Source organism: Aspergillus saccharolyticus (genome assembly GCF_003184585.1).
Source record: "Aspergillus saccharolyticus JOP 1030-1 unplaced genomic scaffold BP01scaffold_43, whole genome shotgun sequence".
Classification (NCBI taxonomy): Eukaryota; Fungi; Ascomycota; class Eurotiomycetes; order Eurotiales; family Aspergillaceae; genus Aspergillus; species Aspergillus saccharolyticus.
The window spans coordinates 27,205-48,919 of NW_020290653.1; the positions used below are offsets into that span (position 1 = coordinate 27,205).

The following is a 21,715-nucleotide window of genomic DNA, read 5'->3' on the forward strand; positions in this document are numbered from 1 at the left end:
ATAGCGATAAAACTAGTTGTCAATCCCTCCCCCACACCCGCTTCCGCCCCATCGCCGATTCTGGATGAACCTCCGCCGCCGAGCAGTTCTCCATCCCACTGCACCCCTTTTTCAACCTCCCCCTCATTCCCCTCACCCCTCCCTCACCCCTCCTTCTCTCGCTTCATTCTCCTCCTTTCATCATGCTCTCGGGTATCCTTGTCTTCAACCAGAAGGGCGAGAACCTTATCTTCCGCTCTTTCCGCAGCGATTGCCGGCCGCGCCTGGCCGACATCTTCCGCATTCAGGTCATCTCCAACCCGCAGGTGCGCTCGCCCATTCTGACACTCGGCTCGACAACTTTCAGCCATGTCAAGCACGAGAACATTTACTTGGTCGCGGTGACGAAAAGCAACGCCAATGCCGCTCTCGTTTTCGAGTTTCTCTACCGGCTGGTGATGCTTGGGCGGAGCTACTTTGGGAAGTTCGATGAGGAAGCTGTGAAGAACAACTTTGTGCTCATTTACGAGCTACTGGACGGTAGGACTTTCCGCATACTTTGTGGTCCAGAGAGTATCCCTTTGTTAACGCAAGCCTTGTCTTCTGGTGCTGTGAACAGAAATCCTCGACTACGGATACCCTCAGAACACAGAAACTGACACGCTCAAGATGTACATCACGACGGAGGGGGTGCGGTCGGCGATTGCCAACTCGGCGACGGACTCGAGCCGGATCACGATGCAAGCGACGGGTGCCCTATCGTGGCGACGGTCGGATGTAAAATACCGCAAGAACGAGGCGTTTGTGGACGTGATCGAGGACGTGAACCTGCTGATGTCGGCGACGGGGACGGTGCTGCGGGCGGACGTCAACGGTCAGATCGTGATGCGGGCGTACCTGTCCGGCACACCGGAGTGCAAGTTCGGGCTGAATGACCGGTTGTTGTTGGATGGGGACTCGGCCGGGGGCAGCGGGGGCGGCAGCGGCAGCAGCTCGTTCGGCGGCGGCGGCGTGGTGACGGGCAACCGGGATGGCACGACCAAGGCGACGCGCGCGGCGGCGGGTTCTGTCACGCTGGAGGACTGCCAGTTCCACCAGTGCGTGAAGCTAGGCCGATTCGACGCGGACCGGATCATCTCGTTTGTGCCGCCCGATGGAGAGTTCGAGCTGATGCGCTACCGCGCCACGGAGAACGTTAACCTGCCCTTCAAGGTGCATCCGATCGTGCGCGAGGTCGGTACTACGAAGGTTGAGTATAGTGTGGCTATCAAGGCCAACTACAGCTCTAAGTTGTTCGCCACCAACGTCGTCATCCGCATCCCCACCCCGCTCAATACCGCGAAGACCACCGAGCGCACCAGTCAGGGCCGTGCCAAGTACGAGCCCGAGCACAATAATATCGTCTGGAAGATCGCGCGCTTCTCCGGTGGCAGCGAGTACGTGCTCACGGCCGAGGCGACGCTGACTAGCATGACGCACCAGAAGGCGTGGAGCCGGCCGCCGCTCAGTCTGTCGTTCAGTCTGCTCATGTTCACCAGTTCGGGACTGCTGGTGCGTTACCTTAAGGTGTTTGAGAAGAGCAATTACAGCAGCGTCAAGTGGGTGCGGTATATGACTCGTGCTGGAAGTTATGAGATCCGGTAAGTCTACGGTCTGAATGTTGGCATGCTCTGGATGACACTAACCTAAGACGTGTAGATTCTAGCTGTTACTGTTGCTGCAGGCAGAGCAGTGATGGGGTTGGCCACATAGAGAAGAGAAGAGGCCATTGCAGGCAAAAGAAATATCAAGAATCAGCACGCTGTCATTCTACCTCGTTACACATTTCTCTGGCATATTTTGTTACTTCCCTACCATTCTTCATCGACTGATGGACTGTGCATTCTACCCTATACATTATTACTTTTGTTCACATCGAGCTTGGTGTCTGGCGTTGGGTTTGTTGTCTTACCGGACCGTGTGCATATTTGTGGTCGAGCTGAATGAAAGGACAATATCAAGGACTGCTACCACATAATCTGTTTGTCAGGATTGACCTGGTTGTACACGTTTTTACACGTCATTATCCAACGATCTTCATGGTTCTTTCCTGCATACCGACAAATACGAATGAATGGTCATAAGTCCGCCAGAGAAATATGTTGTAATAGGCAGCAGGCCTTGAACTCAATCCTACATTGGAAACGGGGGTCTGCTAGCGACGTAACATCCCTCATCATGAAACCGATTGCAAGAATTGATGAAGGTGAAACACTACCTAGTGAGCAAACCATTGACAACAGTTGCCGATAAGTAGTTGACAACCAGCTGCTCAGTAGTAGCTTTTTTCCTTGACTGTTATTGAGTATTTGCAACCTTTTAAATTCAGTATACAACAGTTTACCACTAGCCTCTGAGCTCCTGCTACTCCCCTCTCTCTTTCCCAGTATGTGGTTATGAACAGTACATACAATGTTGAGGAATCTCGTTGAAAGAAAAACCCGCGCTGTTGACTGAGGGTGTATGCCACCCTGTATACTTCTTATAATGTTATTTGATATTCCGAGGGCTGTTCGCCTCTTCTGGCGAATCATCATCTGTCATGCTCGCTAGGCAGGCAAGAAGTTTAGAGAACACCTCAAGGTCAGGTTCATTTCTCTTCTCTCTCTCTCTCTCATACGGAGACAACAATGGACTACTGTATACTAAAAAAAAACTGTGCCACTTTCTGCAATCAACTCTAATTGATGAGTGGTTCGATTGAACGCGTAATTGCATGCATGCAATTCGCCGAGGCGTTCTCTTTCCCCTTGCTAGTTATTGAGTTGAACTACTGTAAGTTACGTAGATAGTTGTGTTTTCATTGTAATGATGGACTAGACGGACGTGATGGACCGTGCTGCTCCGTCTTCGCTGTACGACTATCTAGGCAACGGATCCAAGTATACATGATCACTTAGAAAATTCTTCCTATGATTTAATCACTACATCTTATGATGGGGCCGTGAATGCAGCTGAGGTGGAATCAATGACCCTTCCTGTCATGCTAGCCGGCAGGTCTCGTCGGTATATCCTGCCAGTGAGTGTAATCATGCAAGTCACTCTCAACAAACTTGTATCTATACATACCATCTGTCACAACTCTCTCAGGGCCCATAAGTGGAAACAGCTAATCCATAGACAAGCAATCTGTCTGTACTAATATAGCGGATCAATCCGCACTACCAGGAGGTAAGTGATAGACAGCAAACCTCAAACAAGCATAGAGGCTGCATGTGTAATAATTACCCTTAGTTCTAAGACACCACCACGCAATGAGAACTTGGCGCTCTCCGAATGCTCTTCTCAGCCCCTGTGTCTGATCATTGCCCTCAAGGCCGTCAAGTCTGAAGTTTGGTCCGATGAGAGAGTGATTTCCCGGTGCCACGGGGATAGGTAGCCAGCCCGGTGCATCATTGGATCAACCCGGTCTAACACACGGATACGCCAATGTCACTACTCAGCTACACGAAGCAGAAGGAATTGTCATAGCATGAGACCATTAGGTCTCTCACATTTGATATGTCTTATTTTCCCAAAAATCCTAATCAACCAAAGTGAAGCCAAAGAACAGAAGGGGGAATATCCGCCAGGAAGAAAGCCAAAAATCCATCCGGTCCTTTCCCATACTAGCCATAAGCACCATAGAAAAAGAACATGAACCCCTGATTGTGTTCGCCCCCCGTGTAGACCGTGCCCAGAGTGTAGAATACATAGATGAAGGAACAGGATATAAATACATTAGAATAACTTAGGTTGAAGTGGTGGATCCCGTCAACGGGATGGTGGAGATGTCAAAAGGGCAGTAGAATGGGTCGAGTTCCGTCAAGGAGGTGATGAGAAAGTAAAAGTTCGTGTCGAAAATCGAAAAAATGAAAGAGTACAGCCGAGCAGACACATTCTCACATGCAGCTCTTGTCAAGTCGCCGACGGACTTTGCGACCGCCACGACAGAGGCCGATGTTCCCATTGCCGAGCAAGGCCTGCCATCGGCGTTCCACGGACGCCTGGTCCTTGCCTAATTGCTGCGCACAGTCGTCCCGGTCACGCTGCGACAATTGGAACTTGGCAAGTATGAAGTCGACGAGACGCTCATCATCCTCGGCGGTCCAAGGGAGATCGGGACTGCTGGCTGTCGATGCTGACAGCACGGGGTCTGATTCCTCTATTGATGGGAGCGCCGTGTCGGGATTATATGGGCGCGCGGCGCTTGCACTTGGTGGGTTGCGAACCAGGGCCGCCGCGGGATTGCGCGAATGCGCAGGTGACGCGGGGGATTGCGACACCGGGGGTGAATGAAGAGAGTAAAAGTCGGATGGCGATAAGCCGAGGGGCAAGTCGTGAGGAATGTGTTTCTGTCGTTTGGGGGTGGTGAAGCGCTGCAACCGACCCGTGGCGTCTGTCGATGCCGTCTCAGGGTTGATCCCGCGACTAATGGTAGTGATAGGGGGTAGATCGTCCTCGGTCTCCGACTCGAACGCATCACGGCGACGCTTGAGTGCGCCGGTTGAGGGGCTTTGTGGAGTTATTCGAGAGGCAGATGCCTGCATGTGTTGGCTCTCTTGTTGGCGCGACGATGGCTTCTGCGATCGCGCGAATATTGTGGGTCGGATCTGGACAGGGCTCTGCAGCCGCTGGCGCATCGCGCTGTGGCGGGTAGGCGCGGGTGATCCATGTAGCAGTGATTGTAATGCGCGACAAGTTCCGAGGAGGCCGTTGCCTGAAGGAACAGAGTCGTCGTCGGACGGTGGGGGTGTTGAGATCAAGCGATTAGGAGTGAGACGCGATCGGCTCGACGGTCGCGGTACGTCGCAGGAAAGAGCGGAGGGAAGCAGCATGATGTGAGGTAGCGGATGCGATTCGCGGGTTATAGTGGGATTGATCGGGAAATGGGCGATAGGGAGTGGACTGTGGTGAGGTTTGCGGATGTGGGCGAGTTGTGCGCCGACAGAGGATTGCGCGCGTCGGGCGTGTTTTGCGCCGGAGAAGGTGTTGCGGTGAGCAGAAGTGGACAAAGGATATAGAAACACAGAATATTGATGGTATAGATGAGCGACTCGATGCGAGACACTTTTGAGCGATGCGACGAGAGAGCGACGATGATGGGTTGTTGACAGAAGCGAGGGAAGACGGAGGAGACTTGCGAAGGCGGGCGGGATTATGGGGGGGAGGAGAAAGAGGGAAGAATGATGGGGGAATGATGTATGGGGCTCTCCGCCGGAAAAGATGTTGGTTGTTTTTTCAAAAGTGCAAACTTTTTTTCTCGGTTCCGCAAACGGAGCCTCAGGAAGCAATCACTATTCACCCGGATCGGGTAACTGGATGCCTGAATGAATAGGCTCAATATGTAATGGTAATGATGGAATCAATGAACACAATCAGTTGACTCAGGGATTGAATGATTGAATGAAAAGAGCCTACTATGAATGACAGTGACAAGGATCCTCATTCCCTCCTGCGCCCTCTTTTCCTTTCTTTCATAACCTTCTCCCTCTCCTGACGACAGGGAATGGGCTATTTTTGAAGGTCTACAATGGCCATGGAAGCGAGCAGAAGCCCGCCCCCTGCTAGTGGCGAAGGGAGGACAAGGAGCACAGGAGCTACTGGGAGGTGATGCAGGCTGCAAGGCACCCGTTGCAGGATCGTGTCCTGCGATGTCATGAACTGATCCTGTGGTGGCCCGTGCTGTGAAGTGGGATGACGTGGGTTGCGTTGCATTGCGCTTGCAGTCATGATGGCTTCTTCCGCGATGATCCGATGCCCTGATGCCCTGCAATGAATGCATCTGCGCTCTGTTTCGAGACACGGGTGGATCAACTACTTCTTTGGATACTGCGCAACTGGGTGGTTTCAGGAGACATCGGCTCCCTCTTTTCAACAGCTGGGACACTTTCCTCCTTCACACCCAATATCACCTGGATTCCTCCCATCGAGGTCCCCTATCTCTTGACAGCGATACATTAAAAGGCCATTCTTTCCCATGCATCGTAGACATCATCCATGAATATCTTCTACTAGAGAGATATCATGATCTTCTTGATGATATCACACGGAGCCCGAGCTTTCTGTACGTTTCCCAAAACGGCATTAATGGATGTTTCAAAGTCGCGTCGCGCGTTGCGCGTTTCGCGTCGAGCGGCCACCAATCAATGCCTGACGGCCTCAGGAGTCGATCGGTGCCTCATTGTATGCAATCTCAATCAACGCGATCTCACAACGTCCGTCATCAATGAGACAGACAAAGCCATCTTCCAGCCAGTGAGTAGGCGAGCAAGCAAGGATCGTGCATAGGACCTGTGATTCTGAACAGAAGCGAGATCCCAGAGCGCGTCGCGATAAAAATCTCTCCTTCGCTGTAGTAGTCTTATCAGCAACACGCTCTCTCTCTCAGCTTCTCTCCCTTACATCCATCCCCCTTCCGGAAGAGTTTTAGGCCTCGGCCCTCTCCACCCGCATTCTTTCCTTTAGGTGTGGAAAGCAGTGACGTTACGTTATCGCTGGTGGCTGGAATCCTGGCAGTCGAAGACATGACGCTGCGGTCTCAAGCTGCGTGAATGTTCACTGGCTGACTGGGACTTAGCATAGACGATGGGGCCAAGACACCCGAGACTCCCTTTGATCCCTTGTGGAACAAGCCAAACGCCTCTGATCGCGTGGTCAGTCACGCCATGGGTCCCGCCCCTGTTCTGCATAGGGATGCTTTTCACGTGCAGAGGAAACGCTTGCTGGCTGCACGGCCTAATCCTCGCACGATGCCTGGCACGGACACTGCAGCCCACTGTCCGGTCCCAGCAGCGCGCCGCTGCGTCAACTCTATGTATAGCAGGCAACGTGCCAACCCTACTTACTGAACTTACCGAACCCTACTCCGTAGATCTATCTGCCTACCGGTAGTATGGTAGTCTCCCCTGCTCTCACCCATCTCATTCAGTAGTCAGTACGGAGCAGTTACCACAAAGACAGCCAGGTAACTATATATGCAAGGGAGGCATGATGTCTCTGAAGACTCACGCGCAGCGGCGCGCCCGCTTGTCTTACCCGCGCAAACATACGCGCGTCTATGCAACAACTGAACCCTTTTCTAGAGGTGCGGTCGGACGTGCTTTTGTTTCTCGTACGGTACACATATCATGGCACGTCCTTAGACCCTTACCACTCTAGCCTACACGTTGCAAGACAGGGAGCTAGGGCACAAAGGGGTGTCTGTCGGCCTTGATTGGCAGTCTGTGACTCATTGTGTGCAAAGGGTTGTTTGTTGGGCTGGAAGGTGTAGGAGGTGGTGAAGCTTCTTCAGCGGATGCGAGTTTGGAGCAAAAGGCGTGGGGATGGTCAAATATCAGAAAAATAGCTACTATATACTGTACTTCCGTACTGTCTAAGTTGATGTGATAGATGCCTTTTACTGTGGGCCAGAGTGGGGCTCAAACTAACTCTCCTCTCTTAATTGCCAAACATATTCCCGATTATACTAACCGTTATAGCGTGCAGGAGAACATGCGCATTGGACTGCGGTCTTCGTTGGTTCGGTACTCATCACACAGCATAATTGATTCATTTCTCGAGTCATCCATCTTCTTGAAACTTTCTCATTTGCGATTTCCACGTACGGTACGAGCTAAGTCAATACTGCGATAACGACTACTCCGTAAGTACATCTGCGGAGCTGCAAATGGTGTAAGAAGAATATCGTCGGGTAGGATTCGGGTGGCAATAGGAATTTGAGCCTTTATCAAAATCTGCCGGCTTGGGGTAAATCTACTGTAGTTGCCTATCCTACTCCACGGCACTCAGTTTTTACTTATAGACCTAGGATAGAGAAGGTGTGCAGAAGCGGGAAGGAAAGTTATGTTTACAGCTAAAGGCCTATGATGTATTCTGTATGCCAGGCTCTTGGTGAGCTCCTGTGGTGAGCCGGTGGTCAACTATACTATGTACTAAACATAACAAGGATTGCGCCTCCGGAGAACAAGACCTACGCTTTGAGTCTTCGATTCGAAGGCAGAAGTCTATGATCGCTGAGCTAATACCTACATAGCTATCCACGTGCTCAATCATGATGACAGAGTCGATCACCCAATAACTCCTAGCAGTCGTTCTTCATCCCAAGCCTCATCGGTGGAAGCACCGGATCGGACAAGGTCGGTGACGGCTCCGGATGACATATGAGAACCTCCGAATCTGAGCTACACCACGATACACCGTCATCCTCTGTGCCTGTGCGTATCTCGCTCAGATGATCCCACCCTTTCTCAAGTTCATCGGGACCCTTTGACTCATTTTCAGATCCTGTCTGACCGTAGTAAGAGAGCTCAACGATTGGGTCAGCCGGAACCCGCTCGGTCCAGTTCTTGATTGCCTTATCATAAAGATCCCCAAAGCATTTCTTGTGCGAAAGATTTGTGAACAAATCATCCTGCAAAGCCTGCTTGGCGGTCATACGCGTTGCTGGGTTCGGCTCGAGAAGACGACGGATGAACTTCTTGGGCCGGCCTCCTATACTATGCTGCTGGAAGAGAGCCTCTAACCTGTGCTGGCCTTCATCGCCCTCTTGAGCAAGTAATTCACCCCATGAACGTGAATCATCGGGTGCGCATTGTCCGGTAAGGAGGGCCATCGTCACGCAGCCCAGGGACCACATATCGATAGCTTTGGTGTAGGAACCCCCGGATAACTCGCTTCCTTTCCATCAGCTCTCAAGTTGCTAAGTCTCCGAGAGGGTTTGACTTACGGAGCCCGATACGGCACGGTACCCACTATTGTGGACATCGGCTCTTCTGGTTGCACGCGAGTGGCGCTGCCAAAATCAATAAGGACAACCCGGTGAACATCCTTATAGTGTGGGTCCCGCTCCGTCAGGAGTATGTTGTCAGGCTTCAAATCACGATGGACGATGTCATGATCATGGAGATAATCGACAGCCATCAGAATCTGGCGTACGAAACACACGGACTTCATAAACAGAGATGCTCCACTGTTGGATTGAATATAGGAGAAGAGGTCTCCTCCAGCGATGAGCTCCTGGAAGAAGTAGCTTTGTATTTGATTGTTCATGGAATCGTAAGTCATGGTTGTCATGCTAATGGGGCGGATTGCATAGCCACTCACAAGGTGTTGTCCGAATATACGAACTTCTCAAGGGTGATAATATTGGGCTTCAGCCCAAATTAGCCATGTATTCTGCAGACTCTGTGAATGGCATTTGCACCTACATGGCAGATATCCTTCAAGATCAAAGCCTCCTGCCGCATGGCGTCCAGCTTCCCATTCAACCTCTTCTTAACCACATTCCGAAATACACGTTGCATGGCAGGATTGCAGTCATCGCGCCAAAGACCCTGTTTCTCGTTGAATTCCCTCTTTACCTCTCTGGTAATCCGGTCTCTGATCGACTGAATATTGACAACCTTGCACGCCATCTGGCGCCCGTTGTCTCGTCGATAGGCCATGTAAACGGTGCCGTTACCCCCGGACCCTAATTTGCGACGTGTGATCTGGAGCTCGCAACTCATAAGCGTTATTTCCCTGGATTGGGTCTCACCGGGGCCAGTATCGTGGGCGTTGCGGTTGTGATGGTTGAAGATGAGGCAGATCTCGCCGTTCAGATTGAGGATATCGCCGTCGGCGAGCAGGACCTTGCGCCTAGCCGTGTCCATGGGAAACCCATTCCAGTGGATGGTAGTATGCACACTTTTGCATTCGGCGTAGACAAGTGGAGGCACGTCGTCGAGATTCTCGCGGTCGTAAATGATTGTTTCGATCTTCAGATGTCTCCTTGAGATGCCAGGGCCAGTGACGTAGTATTCGCAATGCTTTGCTTTACCGACGTTGATTGTTTGGTTGCTGTAGATGGGGAGAAGATCGGTATACTCTCCGGTTGATCGGTGGTATGTTGAGATTGTGCCGACCAAGACGCCTTGAGAGGAGGGTGAAGACGATGACCGGAACATAATCTCTAGGTTGAACAAGAACAATGCTGGAGAGATAATGATAGAGAAGTCTGCTAAATGGAAGAATTTGGTTGAGGGAAAGTGTTTGGGAAAAGGTTTGTCTCGGAGGAGGACTTCAGTTATCCAGTATACCTCAGCCATGGGACAGATTGGGAAGGAGCGCAAATGGTGCAAACCAGTCTACAAACCAATTGACAATAAACTGCCAGCTTATAGCAGAACTCCAGGTTATATGCAGTCGATCTAAAAGATCAAAAAGTTCGCTGAGGAGCGACATGATATCTATCTTATTTACCTGCCCTGACAGGAGACTGAAACAATAACCAAACCGCAGCTTCGTGAATAGAGGCTTGGTCTGTCATGCTTCGTCGTTAGGGATCAAGATTCGATGGATTTGGCATGAGGCATTCATGGGCTCCGCGCGAAAGAACGACCGGAGAGTGACTGGATACGGAAGATACTGTCTACACCTAGGACCCATTCAGTTCACTTTACTGGTAATTGCTACGGAGACCCTCTGTGGGTTCAAATACTTGTGAGGGTGAAATCTGCTAACCACCTTTCTTGCGTCTGAATCGCGACGACAGGATGATGCTGGCTCTGACGCATTGAAGATGGGACTTGGATACTGGAACACGGTGATGAGTGCTTATATCCGGACATTATGGGCCGGGTTCGCGAAACACCCCGACGCAGGACCGGCTTTCGCGCCCTCCCACACGAGCATTCCACCGTGTTGGACATGATGTATAGTGCCTCGGATTGTAAGATTGATCTCGCCGTCGCCGAGTTGGAATGTTGGTGGGAGGCGCTGTTGCCCATGGCGGACCCATTGGGGCTGGGTTTACTTGGTAATCCTGACTGTGAATTCGCGAATGGTGTCAACATGTTTGGACTGTACTACAACATCACATATGTAAGAATCGATCTGCTGGCAGGTAGCTGGTCACGACGCTGAACAGACTCCATACGTTGCACTCCGTAGAACTCAATAGAATGCAGCAAGCGCGCTATATACAACACATAATTCTGTATGCGAGAGACTGAATCCACGCCATGCATTCAACCCAATCGATCAAAGCTTAGGTAAACTACAAAACAACAAAGCTGTATCATGCCCAACCAACGCCACGACAAAATGCAATCATGGTATAAGCTCTCTTCCTGACCTTCCAACGACATGCATGACGAAATAGGGTCTGCTTGTATAAGCCTGCGCAACAGAAGGGAATGATAATAAATGCACCCGAGACAAGCATCAAGAGAGAGTGTATCCCCAGTAGTGCGCAAAAATTCTTGGCCACGCAGACAACAGCACATCAACGAGATTTCCGTTTGCTATCGGCAGATGTAAAGTCCAAAGGCTTATAGGCTAATCCCTTAGCCCCCGTCATGCGAATTCGTTGCTCCGTTCGGGACAGGGTCCGGCCCAGCCCCAAGCCGTTGTCAGGGGCCAGGGACACCTCGTATCCATTCACATGGCCCGACTGGGGTGATTGACTTCGCGAAAATGCATACGATGGCGATGCACTGCTCCTATGGCTGAAGGAGGAAGCTCGCCCATCGTAAGAAGTACTAGACCATCCATCCAGAATACGAGGGCCGCTCCTCAGCGACTCGGCTGCAATGCGAGCAGCAGAGAGAAGAAGCTCGTCTTCGTCGACTTGAACAGATCGGGGCTCCTGGGGTTTGGCGGGCGCGGCTGGCTTCCGCGCCGTCATCGACTCGATTTTTTCCAGAATGGGAAGCTTAGGCAGAGGCTTTAGAGAAGAAAGTGCCATCGACTTCCTAGTAGACACAAGCGGCGCTTCGGGTTTTCGCGCCTTGACGGATTTTGTGCTTCCGCCTGGGGCGGAGGGCTGTTCTTCTGGTTCCTCATGCACTCTTTTGCGGCCAGTAGTCGGTTTGGTCTCCCGACGCCGATCAGCCGCTTCCTTCAGGGTTGACAACCAGGAAGTACGCTGCGCAGGCGCATCGTTCTCTAGCGTGGCCGGTTCCTGTGAAGGCTGAGTAGGAGGCTCTAGAGCCATGTCGTTGCCGGACACACTAGCTGCAGACGGTGGCTTCCGTTGAGGAACAAGATCACCCAGCTTTAATTCTGGTTCCTTGTTTGCAACAGGAGCAGCTAGTTTTCCAGCCGTTGTAGATGTGGTAGTCTGCTTTTCAAGGATATTGGCTTGTGCACCACTAGAGATGCTCTGCTCCATCTCAGGAGAAACATCTGACTGTGCAGCCGTGGGCTGCGAAAAGGAGGAAGCAGCCGGTTCTTCTGTTAAAGTTAACTCTCAGGTTCTCTCGTACACGTGTGGGAACATACTAGTTTCTTTAGGAGTCGAAAATGAGGGAGATGAGAAAACCGGTTTGGGTGCTTCATCCGAAGGGTTAGGAAACAAAGATGGAGGCTGCTTAGCGGCCAGGCTCGGTACAGAAGCACTGAAACTTGAGCCAGTTGACCCGTTTGACGAGGATGTTGTATCAAGGCTGAATATGCTGGGAGCAGGTTGCCCAGCAGTTGGGATGGGGCTTGACGCAGACGCAGACGCAGGCACGGAAGTACTGAAGAGGGAAGTTGAGGATGGTTGTGCAGAGACAGCGGCAAAATTAAACGGGGTAGGTGAAAAGGAAGTAGATTCCCGTATCTCTTGGCTTGGTTTTTGGAGACCAGAGAAGGAAGATATGGGTTCTTGGCTGTTGGATGAGAATGCGGGTTTAAACTGTTTCAGCTGCGGTGGTTGTACAAAGTTGAAAGGCGACGTGGTTGATGAAGATGAATTCGGAGAGGCCTGTGGTGCGTTTAATGTACTGGAAACAGAAGTCTTGCTTTGGTCCTCTTGAGGGTGTTTGAAGGAGAAAGGTGAGGTGGCCGTAGCAGAGTGGTCAGAGAGAGCTTGTTGATTACTCGATGCGGGGGGAAAAGTGTTTGTGCTCTGCTCTGGTTGCGGTGGCTTGGAGAGTGGAAACAGCGACGTGCCATTTGCAAATGGGCTCGAAGATGAAGGAGGCTGACTGCTCATTACAGCTGGAAGACCAAAGGACGGTTGGCTTGGTTGAGATGAAGTTGGGACACCGTTGGCGAAGGGGCTCAAGGGTGATGGTGAGGGGGCGCCAAACGCGGCAAAGGAAGGGTTGGGAGAGAGGGACGAGAAAGGAGACGCCTGTTTCTGAGGCGCTTGGGGTGACACCGATGGCTTAGCGAATGAGAATGTTGGGGGGCGACTTGATTCGGTGCTTATAGCTGGGGCAGGGGCATTCGCAAAGGCATTCTGAAAGCCAGAGGTTGACGTTGGAGAATTGCGGGAGCTCCCTTCTTGCGGAGTCGAGCGGAACGCAGGTGCATTGTCCTCGTCGCTCACGAAAAGCGAATCCTCGTTTGTCGAAGTAAGTGCACGGGGAGCGGGCAGAGCGGAAACACGTTCTGGTAGAAGAGAACTGTCGATCATTGCCAAATTTGCTGCTTCTTTGATGTTGAGTCCAAGGATGATTGCCGGCAGAGTTCTACCTGCGCGCTTTGATTCAACGTATGTCTCCGAGAATGCATGGTCTGACGATGGTTGGAAGGCTGTTAAAGTGAACTGAATTAGTCGACAAACTTGCATGAGGTAGAATCCAAAGGTCATAACATCGAAATCCAGGCTCTTTCCGATGCGAATCGAGCCTGACGGTCTAAAATACAAGGCATGGTGATCGTCGGTCGTCACACGTACCCACTGAGTCCACGGGACGGGTGCCCCAGTTGAGATAGAGATCACCATTTGCATTTTCGGCAAATTGAAGGTCCTGCTCTTCGCAGAACTTGATCGTCTGGTCATGGTCATCGAAGCGAAGAACTGTAGTAAGCTCATCGACTGTCCATTCTTCGTTCTTGTGTTGCTGGGAGGCTGGGTAGCGGCAGTAAGCCTTCCAGATCGAGCGGATGGCGGTTTGGCGCATATGATTGAAATAGATCTCAGCAACGCATGCCATTAAATAGGAGACCCCCGGCGAGTCTATCAGGTTGAAGAACCGCATGTAGAAGCCTTGAGCGATAGCGTTCGGACGCTTGGCATCAAGTGTACCCTGGTACTCCCAAGTATTGCTGGCTGCAGCGAAAAGCTCCAATGCCATCTGGACGCGAGGTGAGCTTCTCAGCTCGACTGGCCATTTCTGAACGCGGGACTCCAAATCAGGGCGTTGATCATGTATCGAGAAAAGGATGTAATAAGCTCGAAACTCGTCTTCGTTGGGAAAAGGGATACGTCCTCTGTTATCGTCATAGTAATACATTAGCGAGAGCATTGTGTTGTTTAATTGTTCGCGTTCCTGATGTCGGTCAAATGGTTCCTCGTTGGCGGGGCTAGACAGCAGGTGCAGAGACACAATATGGAATCGAGCGATTCGCTCAAGGCAAGCCACTGCGATCTTGACATCGGCTTCTTGGGTGAGCTGTTGCACCGAAAAGTCATTCCGAATAGAACGGGTTCGATCCCAGACGAACTTGTGAATCAAGCCTAGTGGCTCGGGGCCGTCAAGGACATGCCGAATTAAATAGTTCATGGTTTGAAGGAGCGTGTGCGGTGTTCTGATATCAGACGGAAGTTGCGCATCATATCCAGCGGCCGATCGTCGAAATCGTTTGAGCATCTTCAACTCCATGTTTTGCAAAGTGTTCGTAGCAGGATGCAGATACTGATCGTAGAGTTTAGTATAAGCTTTGGAATGTGGGAATTATGAACCAATGCTATCACCTTTTCGCTCTTGTCGACCATCTTCTGAACAATGCGCTCGACTCGCTCGAATTCCGGACACATGCTTGTGCAGGTGCCCACGGGCGTGATGGCTTGCTGCAACGACGTTGGCTGGTTCGGATCTGCCATCTGACCTTCCTTAATAGCCTTCTCTCTTTGCTTCGTCCTATCGAGCTTGAGCTATTTTTAAGTAAGCACCAACCTAAACATCTCACCCATTTGTGTGTTTGGGCGCTGAACCCTACCTTTTCGTAGCGATCAGTATAGCTACCCAAGAGCGCAGCGTCTTCCACGGGAACGTTTGCACCGGGTCCTCCGTTCGTGGGCTGCGCGAATACTTGCCCGTGTGACGCCGCAGTACCACCAAATGGAGCTCCCGAGAAATTGGAGGGTGCCCCGAACGACGCAGGCGAGGCTTTCCCGAAACCCGCGAAAGGAGAAGGGCTCGGGGACGGTTGCGCAGAAGGGGAAGCCGAGGAAGGAGCAGGTTGCTTCAACTGCCCGAAAGGCGACGAGGCGACGCCGGCAGAATCTGCCTGTTGCTCGGGTTGTTTCCTCCAGACATTACTCCCCGTGCTGGCTCCCCTCCCGAGACCACGTGTGCCTCTTACCGCCGAAGCGCCCCGTCCGCGCCCACGAAGCCTGGGGTCGCGTGCTACAGAGTTAGCCTTAGGCTGATAAGGCGTTGAGCGTGAAGATAGTCCACCACGTCCACGACTAGCGGAGTCAGCCGACCCATCTCTCTGGCCGAGGCCCGAGAAAGGATTCGCTGGGCCGGCCATTCTGCCGCGAGAAGCGGAACCGTGGACGGGGGTTCGAATTTTCGTGCGATGAGCTGGAGCGTCTCAGTTCTTCTGTCCAGATTTGTGGTCTATGTCCGGGCGCGTTTCTCGGGTTATGACTTGCGTGGTCAGGCACCGGGCGGGGAACGAGTGGGATCGAGAACTCTAGAAGCGCTGTATGATCGATGCAACCGCGGGAACGGGTGTGGCAGCAGAGTCAGCTGTAGTTTATACATAACGAGAAGGTGTGATATGACAAGGCGACTGAGGGGCGATGGAGATAGAGAAGAGCAGTTGAACGACGAAAGGACAATCGCGAACGGAGGAAGTTTCAAGCATGCGGAACGAGCGATTGGCGCGGTACCTTTGGAGCTTAAGCTTCAGGGATGGACGAGTGTTTGCTTGCAAGGCAATGCGAAGTCGGGAAGAAATCAATAGGTATATTAAGACGATACGCTGTGAGCGAATGCAAGTGACGCGGAAATGAGACTGTGTTCCCGCAACTTCGGACAGGACGTGCGCTGCGAACTGGAGATAAACGGTGGTTTTATGCAGTCGCAAGCACTTCAAACTGACGGCAAGCAAGTGGAATGCGGGAGTATCGATGGCAGATGGGAGATGCTGCAGGGCTCGAAGGAGATCGGTTGCTTGTTGAACTTGGGAGAGATGGAAAGAGGAGATGGCCAACCATCCCGAGTCAATCACATCGGGGAGCTCCAAGCGGCGGCATGCGGGACTGCGTCAATGCGCGCCAAGCTCAGCTTAGGCGCAGGCGCCACTACCGCGCGTGTAATGCAGCTCTGTGCTTAGTAAGGTTTATTATGCATCATCTCATTATGCATCATATCAACATGCTTGATCTTATCATACAATCTAGCAGACTACATTCTACAGTAATTTGACACCTGAAACGGAAATCTCTGCAGAGCAGGGAGCACTTGAATGGATTATCTCTGTGGTCAGTCAGTCTGACTAGAGTATGATTCGTGTAATTATGCCAGCACTTCCCAATATTGCTCACCCTTCAGAGGTAGTTGGAACTTTCTTAGGAATCTGCAGTGTTGAGTAGTTTCCGCCACCAATGCAGCGCGAAACTAGGCTAGGAGCTTCTATACATTTCAAGAACTCGCTTTATGACAACAGTATACAACTCATGCAATTCTTTCTAGGCGCCACTAAGTACAAGAGACGCTAAAACGCTACATTCAAGCTCCATCCACCCCAAGGTCAAAACACAAGCAAATGACAATCAAAAGAGGAGAAAGCAACAAACCCACCAGCTCTCTGTCACAAGAGACCCAGAGAGTACAACGAATTCGGAGCGCCCGTGCTTGCCCAGAATCTATCATATCAGTCCCACCCAGCAAAGCAAACCATAAAGTCGCAAAGACAACAACCTCACCACCCAACCATCTAATTCAATTACACAGCGCTCGGTGAGAAAAGTATGCCGTGCACGTTTATCTCCCACATCAACTGTCTGAACCAGAGGAAGATGTGTCGACAAGCAAAAAAACACAGGCATAGGGAAATAAAACGAACAATGGCCTAAGCCGGAACCAAAAACCCCCGAAGATGAAAACAGAGGCGAAAAATCAAAATAAGGAGTCGATCATATATATTCGTTACGGGGTCATTTCGTGTGCGGTCTATAATCACAGCTGCTCGGCAGACTGGTGAAGGCTGGGATGGCTTAGAGAACCCGTCCGAAAGGACATTTTGGCAGGGTTTGCGAGCTCAGGAAGGCCGTGCATCTCATTCATCGGCATCTGGTAGTGTATGGTCGGCTGAGCCATTGCTTGGGTGGTTGCCACAGTGCTGTAGTCAAAGGAGCTGTACATAGGCTGTGGTCGGTAAGTTGGTGTTGCCCAGCTATCATATGCTCCGACAGCTTGCTGCATGGACATTGTCGTAGGACGATGGTGTTCCGAGCCAGCGGGCGCAGTGATAGGAGCGGGAGTCAAACATTCGAACGAGGAGGTCTGCTCGATCGGGCTAGGCATCTCACTGCCCGCGGGGGTGTTGATGACCGTGGGAGACGTGTACTCGTCATTGTAGTCGACAGAGGTTGAGTAAAAGGATCCTTTCTGTAGTTGGCTTGGCTCACCGTAGCTGAGCGACTCTGGGAGAGGGAAGAGTTGATCCCGGTCGGCTCCCAATGAAATGGCACGGTGGGAGGACACGCTGGCTGGATCTATCGCTGTGAATGGTGCAGACAAGGCTTCCATCGAGGTTGCGGTCGAATGAATCGCCTCATTGCACTCTGCCTCTTCTGGCTCGATCTTCTGCACAGGCTCGGGAACGGGCTCGCCTTCTTCCTCGTTGTCCTCATCTTTCTCCCCCTTGTCATGTCTTTCTTGGACATAGACAATTGTGGTCGCGTCTGACAGGTCTTGGTTAGCCAAGGCTAGGATAAACAATGAAACCCACAAGGGTGATGCTTACCGACTTCGCCCATCTCATATCGAACCTCCATCTTGCGCACTCTGAATATCTCGTCGAGAATGAGCATTCTCTCCTGGGGAATCTGTCTTCTGCAATCATGAGCCACGTCTTGCAGGTCCTCTGGGGTGATGCCGTGCTGGCCGAGATTTCGGATAATGTGGAGTAGAAGTTCAAGTCGCTCTGTTGTGCAAAAGAATCAGCGCCAATGCTCGGCAGAAGTCAGAGCGAATGGATTTACCTTTTTTCTTGAGATGGTCAGGCTCCTTGTGAGTCACATTAGCTGGCCACCAGGCAGGCTTTGTCAGCTCTGGGTCTCCTCTGGTTCCCGGTGGCGCTCCAGGCCTGGGACGGCCTCCGTTGTACGGGTGTCGCACTTGCTTGCGCGGCTCGATATATTTGATGAACGCTTTGGCGACGTGGCGACAATTCTGCTGTTGGACATGGTCCAGTGCAATGCGATAGTACTGGAGTAGCTTGGCCGAGTCGCCAATCTGGATGGCGACTCTGTTCACCGTGGCAACCGGGGGCATTTCTTGCACGGTGTTGGTGTAGGGATTGGAGTATCGCAGAGTCGAGGAAGCGACAGACTGGGTCTTGCGCCGCTTGCCTGAGCGCCGATATTTCTCACTCATGCGGTCATGGCTCAAAGCAGCGGGGCTGACATTAGAGGTTCCTGGATTGCGTTAGCCGGAGCTACTGTTGCTATGCCTCATTTGCAAGCACATACTGCGAATCAAAGGCTGTCTGTAGCCGATTTGCGAACCTAGGATTTCCAAGAACTTCTCCCGTACGTCATGTGTGAAGATTGTCATGTTCTGTTCACTGATCGAAGGCGACTCTTGCACCTGCAGCCGGCCCATGTGATCTAGATAAATAAGAGAGTAGTGGTTGAATGGCATGTTGACGGTTGCTTGTAGAGGAGCGTTCATGATCTGAAGCGCGCCTGTTAGCGAAAGCTAGACCAAAACATGGCAAAATTCCTCACCGGAGCAGTTTCCCAACCAAGGGCACCATCGTGAAGGCTCGAGGCAGACCTCTTGGTAGGTCCAGACCCCGACGGAGTGGCAGGTGTGTAAACCATGGCGGATGTATAATCAAGAACGGACGGTGGGACAATCGAGATGTGCTTTGAATTTATAATCGTATCGGAAGACCTAAGATCGCAGAGGTCAAGGAAGATTGTCAGAGCGAACGCTTGATGCTTTGGAAGGCCTAAAGCATAAGTGTGTGTCGAGACTTGGTGATTGTCACGGATGGAGAGTGCTAGATATATATGGCGCAACTCCAAAGCCTTCGAGTCACCAAATCAAAGACGGTGTACCCTGCAATACTCCTAATGTGGCAACTGTGGCGCATCAAGGACAGTCAGAGGTTAGCATCCGATTCGACTGAAATGACGGCTGAACCAGTGCTTGGTGCAAAGCAAAGACATCGCATAGGCTCATCCCCGAATTGTGGTCATGCGGAAGGATGATCCATGCTCTCCATCCCAGGCAAACTGCAAGACATAGTAGGACCAGACCGGGAATCGGCAACTCACCCAGGACGCGAATTGGGGTGTAGTGAAGAGGCAGCTGCTGGTAGCCGATCCTCGTACACACAGTCGGAGATGGTTTGGCAAAGTGTAGACCACTTCCGTCGGGCGAGAACAAGGTCGAAGAAGTCCGGTAACACAAACAATACTTGATGTCGTACAGAACGGGGTAGTGAGTGTTCTCAAGAGGTGGTGGGATAGATAGAGGAGTGTAATGATGAAGAGTGATAAGTTGGTAGTGGTGTGTATATATAAGACGGAGGTATAAGCCAATCTTCTCTGATAGGGATGAGTGAAGAAAAAGATGAACAGAAAGTATCGAGCTCTGAGGAGTGCTTTAGGTCTTTATAAAGACGACGAGTGAGAGAAAGAGAAAGAACAGGAGCTGGACCTTTTGAACAATCTGCGAGATAGAAGTAAGAAAAGGATCGAGATGTGCATCTGTGGACAAAAGAACCCAGAACCCACACACTCCATCTCGGCATGATTGCTCTCCCCTCCACATCTTTTCTGTCTGTCAACTCGAAATTCATCCCGATTTGGCATGGAACTGGGGGAACTGGAACTTGTGGTTCCAACAGCATGGGTGATCCCTGACTGTATCAGAGCCGAAACAGCCAGACGACGCAAAAGCATTGGTAAATACTGCGCCTGCATGTTTACGGTAAACCATGCAATAGACGGTCAAAAATCCTTTGGGAAATCATGATTTTTCCGGGACGAATATTTTGTAAAAATGATTTTCTTAAGCGGGGGTGATTATTTTGTTTAAATCTTTTTTGTCATTCGAATTTTGGTTTAAGATTATTTTGATGGACATATATCTCGATGCTAAGGCACTAAAGTAAGACTAGGTACTATTTGTAGATCGTCCAGCTAAGTGGCTATGGCAGCAGCTGGCGCCCCTCCTCTGCCTTTTTCCCCAGGGCTCACTTCCACTGTCAAAAAGACCCGAACGGTGGCGCATCGATAGTTGCCTAGACTCGGCCATCCGAATTCCTGGGGAGAGACGGTTGCGGTGATGACAGCCGATGGGCAAATGTATGCACTTGAGTCCTCTATTCTGCAGAAAACCTCTGGAGTAATAGAGGGACGCGAAACAGAGATCGGATTGAAGAGAGGGAGAGCAAAACACTATGGATCCGCATCGTACTCCGTACATAGGTGCAATATTCAGATAGCCCCGGGCGTATGGGTCAAATCTCAGGCCTTCAGTCCGGTCCGGCCGTCCCCGTCAGTCTAGCACAGACAGGACAAAAGCACTAACTACGTGTAGGAAGAGCGATAGGGACGATTCTAGTCAACTTATGGGGGAGGCGCACTAAGCTGATTTGACATATAGTTAGTTAATTAGACATAGTGAACATAGTCCAACATCCTGAGCAATGAGAAGATATACCGAAATCGAGTCTAACCGCCACTTATCTAGCGTTTTGACAGGGATGGGCTTTCCGGGACAGCGGCTTCATGCGCCCGCTGGGACTTTCATTTCTATTTTATTTTTGGTCTTGATTTTAAATTCCTCTTCTCAATGTCTAACTTACCTACAGTGTACAATCGCCCACTGCAGCACAACAACGACAAACCCGCCTTCGTCATTGGCTAATGCAGATCGCTGTCGCCCACCAACATGGAACCGGTTTGTGTTCTTTTCCTCTTTCCCGCTCACTGTTTTTTTGTTTTGTTTTTTTTTTTTGTTTTGCTTTTTCGTTTTGCTTTTTCGTTTTGCTTTTTTTCTGTTTCTCCATCCTCTTTCACCAGTGAGCAAATTGTCAAGCCACCACCACCACCGTTCTGGGTTCTATTGGGCTGAACCCCAGACCTGCTTACTACTCACTTCCTCCCTCTCCGTCACCCTCTTGACGTTTCGTCGACAGCTCCCCCTCCCCGTTAGAAATCCTGTTTTTATCTGACAGCAACCTTGAGTACGCCGTAGTATCTACCGGTTGTACTCCGTACGAGTGACGGAACGGAGTCGGAGAAGAGGCGAGCCAGTAGTTTGTAGTTTAGTTGTTTTATGCAAACCTAGATTATCCTTCCACCGGCACCACCCACATCTGCCGAGTAGATTAGGGTACCCTCATGATGGATACTGTAGATGATAGATAAATAGATAGATGCGGCGCAAAATGCAAATTGATCGCGGTCCCCCTCCGCTGCTGACCCCATCAACCCCGCCCTCCTTATCCACACACACAAGCCAGATCTATAAAGATGTACGCACAATACCTCACCACTGTACTGTGTAGGTACAGGATCGCTTTATCGGGGACCCCGAGCAAAAGG

General features: G+C 51.2%; 6 protein-coding genes across 6 annotated transcripts; 2 read left to right on the plus strand and 4 right to left on the minus strand.

Annotated features, from left to right (window-relative positions):
* The first annotated feature begins 106 nt into the window (after positions 1 to 106).
* On the plus strand, positions 107 to 2,091 carry BP01DRAFT_418472 (AP-2 complex subunit mu). Its single transcript, XM_025579332.1, has 3 exons — positions 107 to 519; positions 599 to 1,619; positions 1,678 to 2,091. Exons 1-3 carry the CDS (start codon positions 183 to 185, stop codon positions 1,682 to 1,684), a joined length of 1,365 nt encoding a protein of 454 aa, XP_025427707.1. The 5' UTR covers positions 107 to 182; the 3' UTR covers positions 1,685 to 2,091.
* Positions 2,092 to 3,819: 1,728 nt separating this feature from the next.
* BP01DRAFT_160905 (uncharacterized protein) lies at positions 3,820 to 4,956 on the minus strand. Its single transcript, XM_025570694.1, has one exon. The coding sequence runs from the start codon at positions 4,833 to 4,835 to the stop codon at positions 3,900 to 3,902; it is 936 nt and encodes a 311-aa protein (XP_025427708.1). The 5' UTR covers positions 4,836 to 4,956; the 3' UTR covers positions 3,820 to 3,899.
* Positions 4,957 to 5,589: 633 nt separating this feature from the next.
* BP01DRAFT_160922 (uncharacterized protein) lies at positions 5,590 to 6,333 on the plus strand. Its single transcript, XM_025570695.1, has one exon. It carries the CDS (start codon positions 5,763 to 5,765, stop codon positions 6,228 to 6,230), a length of 468 nt encoding a protein of 155 aa, XP_025427709.1. The 5' UTR covers positions 5,590 to 5,762; the 3' UTR covers positions 6,231 to 6,333.
* A 1,747-nt stretch (positions 6,334 to 8,080) lies between these two features.
* On the minus strand, positions 8,081 to 10,150 carry BP01DRAFT_348328 (serine/threonine-protein kinase; the record flags this gene model as incomplete). Its single annotated transcript, XM_025573722.1, has 4 exons — positions 9,360 to 10,150; positions 9,183 to 9,272; positions 8,726 to 9,015; positions 8,081 to 8,672 (listed from the first exon to the last, which is right to left on the minus strand). Exons 1-4 carry the CDS (start codon positions 10,083 to 10,085, stop codon positions 8,081 to 8,083), a joined length of 1,698 nt encoding a protein of 565 aa, XP_025427710.1. The 5' UTR covers positions 10,086 to 10,150.
* An 801-nt stretch (positions 10,151 to 10,951) lies between these two features.
* Positions 10,952 to 15,744, minus strand: BP01DRAFT_360075 (putative leucine permease transcriptional regulator (SAC3)). Its single transcript, XM_025575832.1, has 5 exons — positions 14,914 to 15,744; positions 14,669 to 14,848; positions 13,649 to 14,609; positions 12,262 to 13,503; positions 10,952 to 12,213 (listed from the first exon to the last, which is right to left on the minus strand). The coding sequence occupies exons 1-5, from the start codon at positions 15,448 to 15,450 to the stop codon at positions 11,264 to 11,266; spliced, it is 3,870 nt and encodes a 1,289-aa protein (XP_025427711.1). The 5' UTR covers positions 15,451 to 15,744; the 3' UTR covers positions 10,952 to 11,263.
* Positions 15,745 to 16,997: 1,253 nt separating this feature from the next.
* On the minus strand, positions 16,998 to 19,072 carry BP01DRAFT_160976 (uncharacterized protein). Its single transcript, XM_025570696.1, has 5 exons — positions 18,881 to 19,072; positions 18,623 to 18,827; positions 18,134 to 18,568; positions 17,896 to 18,075; positions 16,998 to 17,833 (listed from the first exon to the last, which is right to left on the minus strand). Exons 1-5 carry the CDS (start codon positions 18,974 to 18,976, stop codon positions 17,106 to 17,108), a joined length of 1,644 nt encoding a protein of 547 aa, XP_025427712.1. The 5' UTR covers positions 18,977 to 19,072; the 3' UTR covers positions 16,998 to 17,105.
* Between the last annotated feature and the right edge of the window lie 2,643 nt (positions 19,073 to 21,715).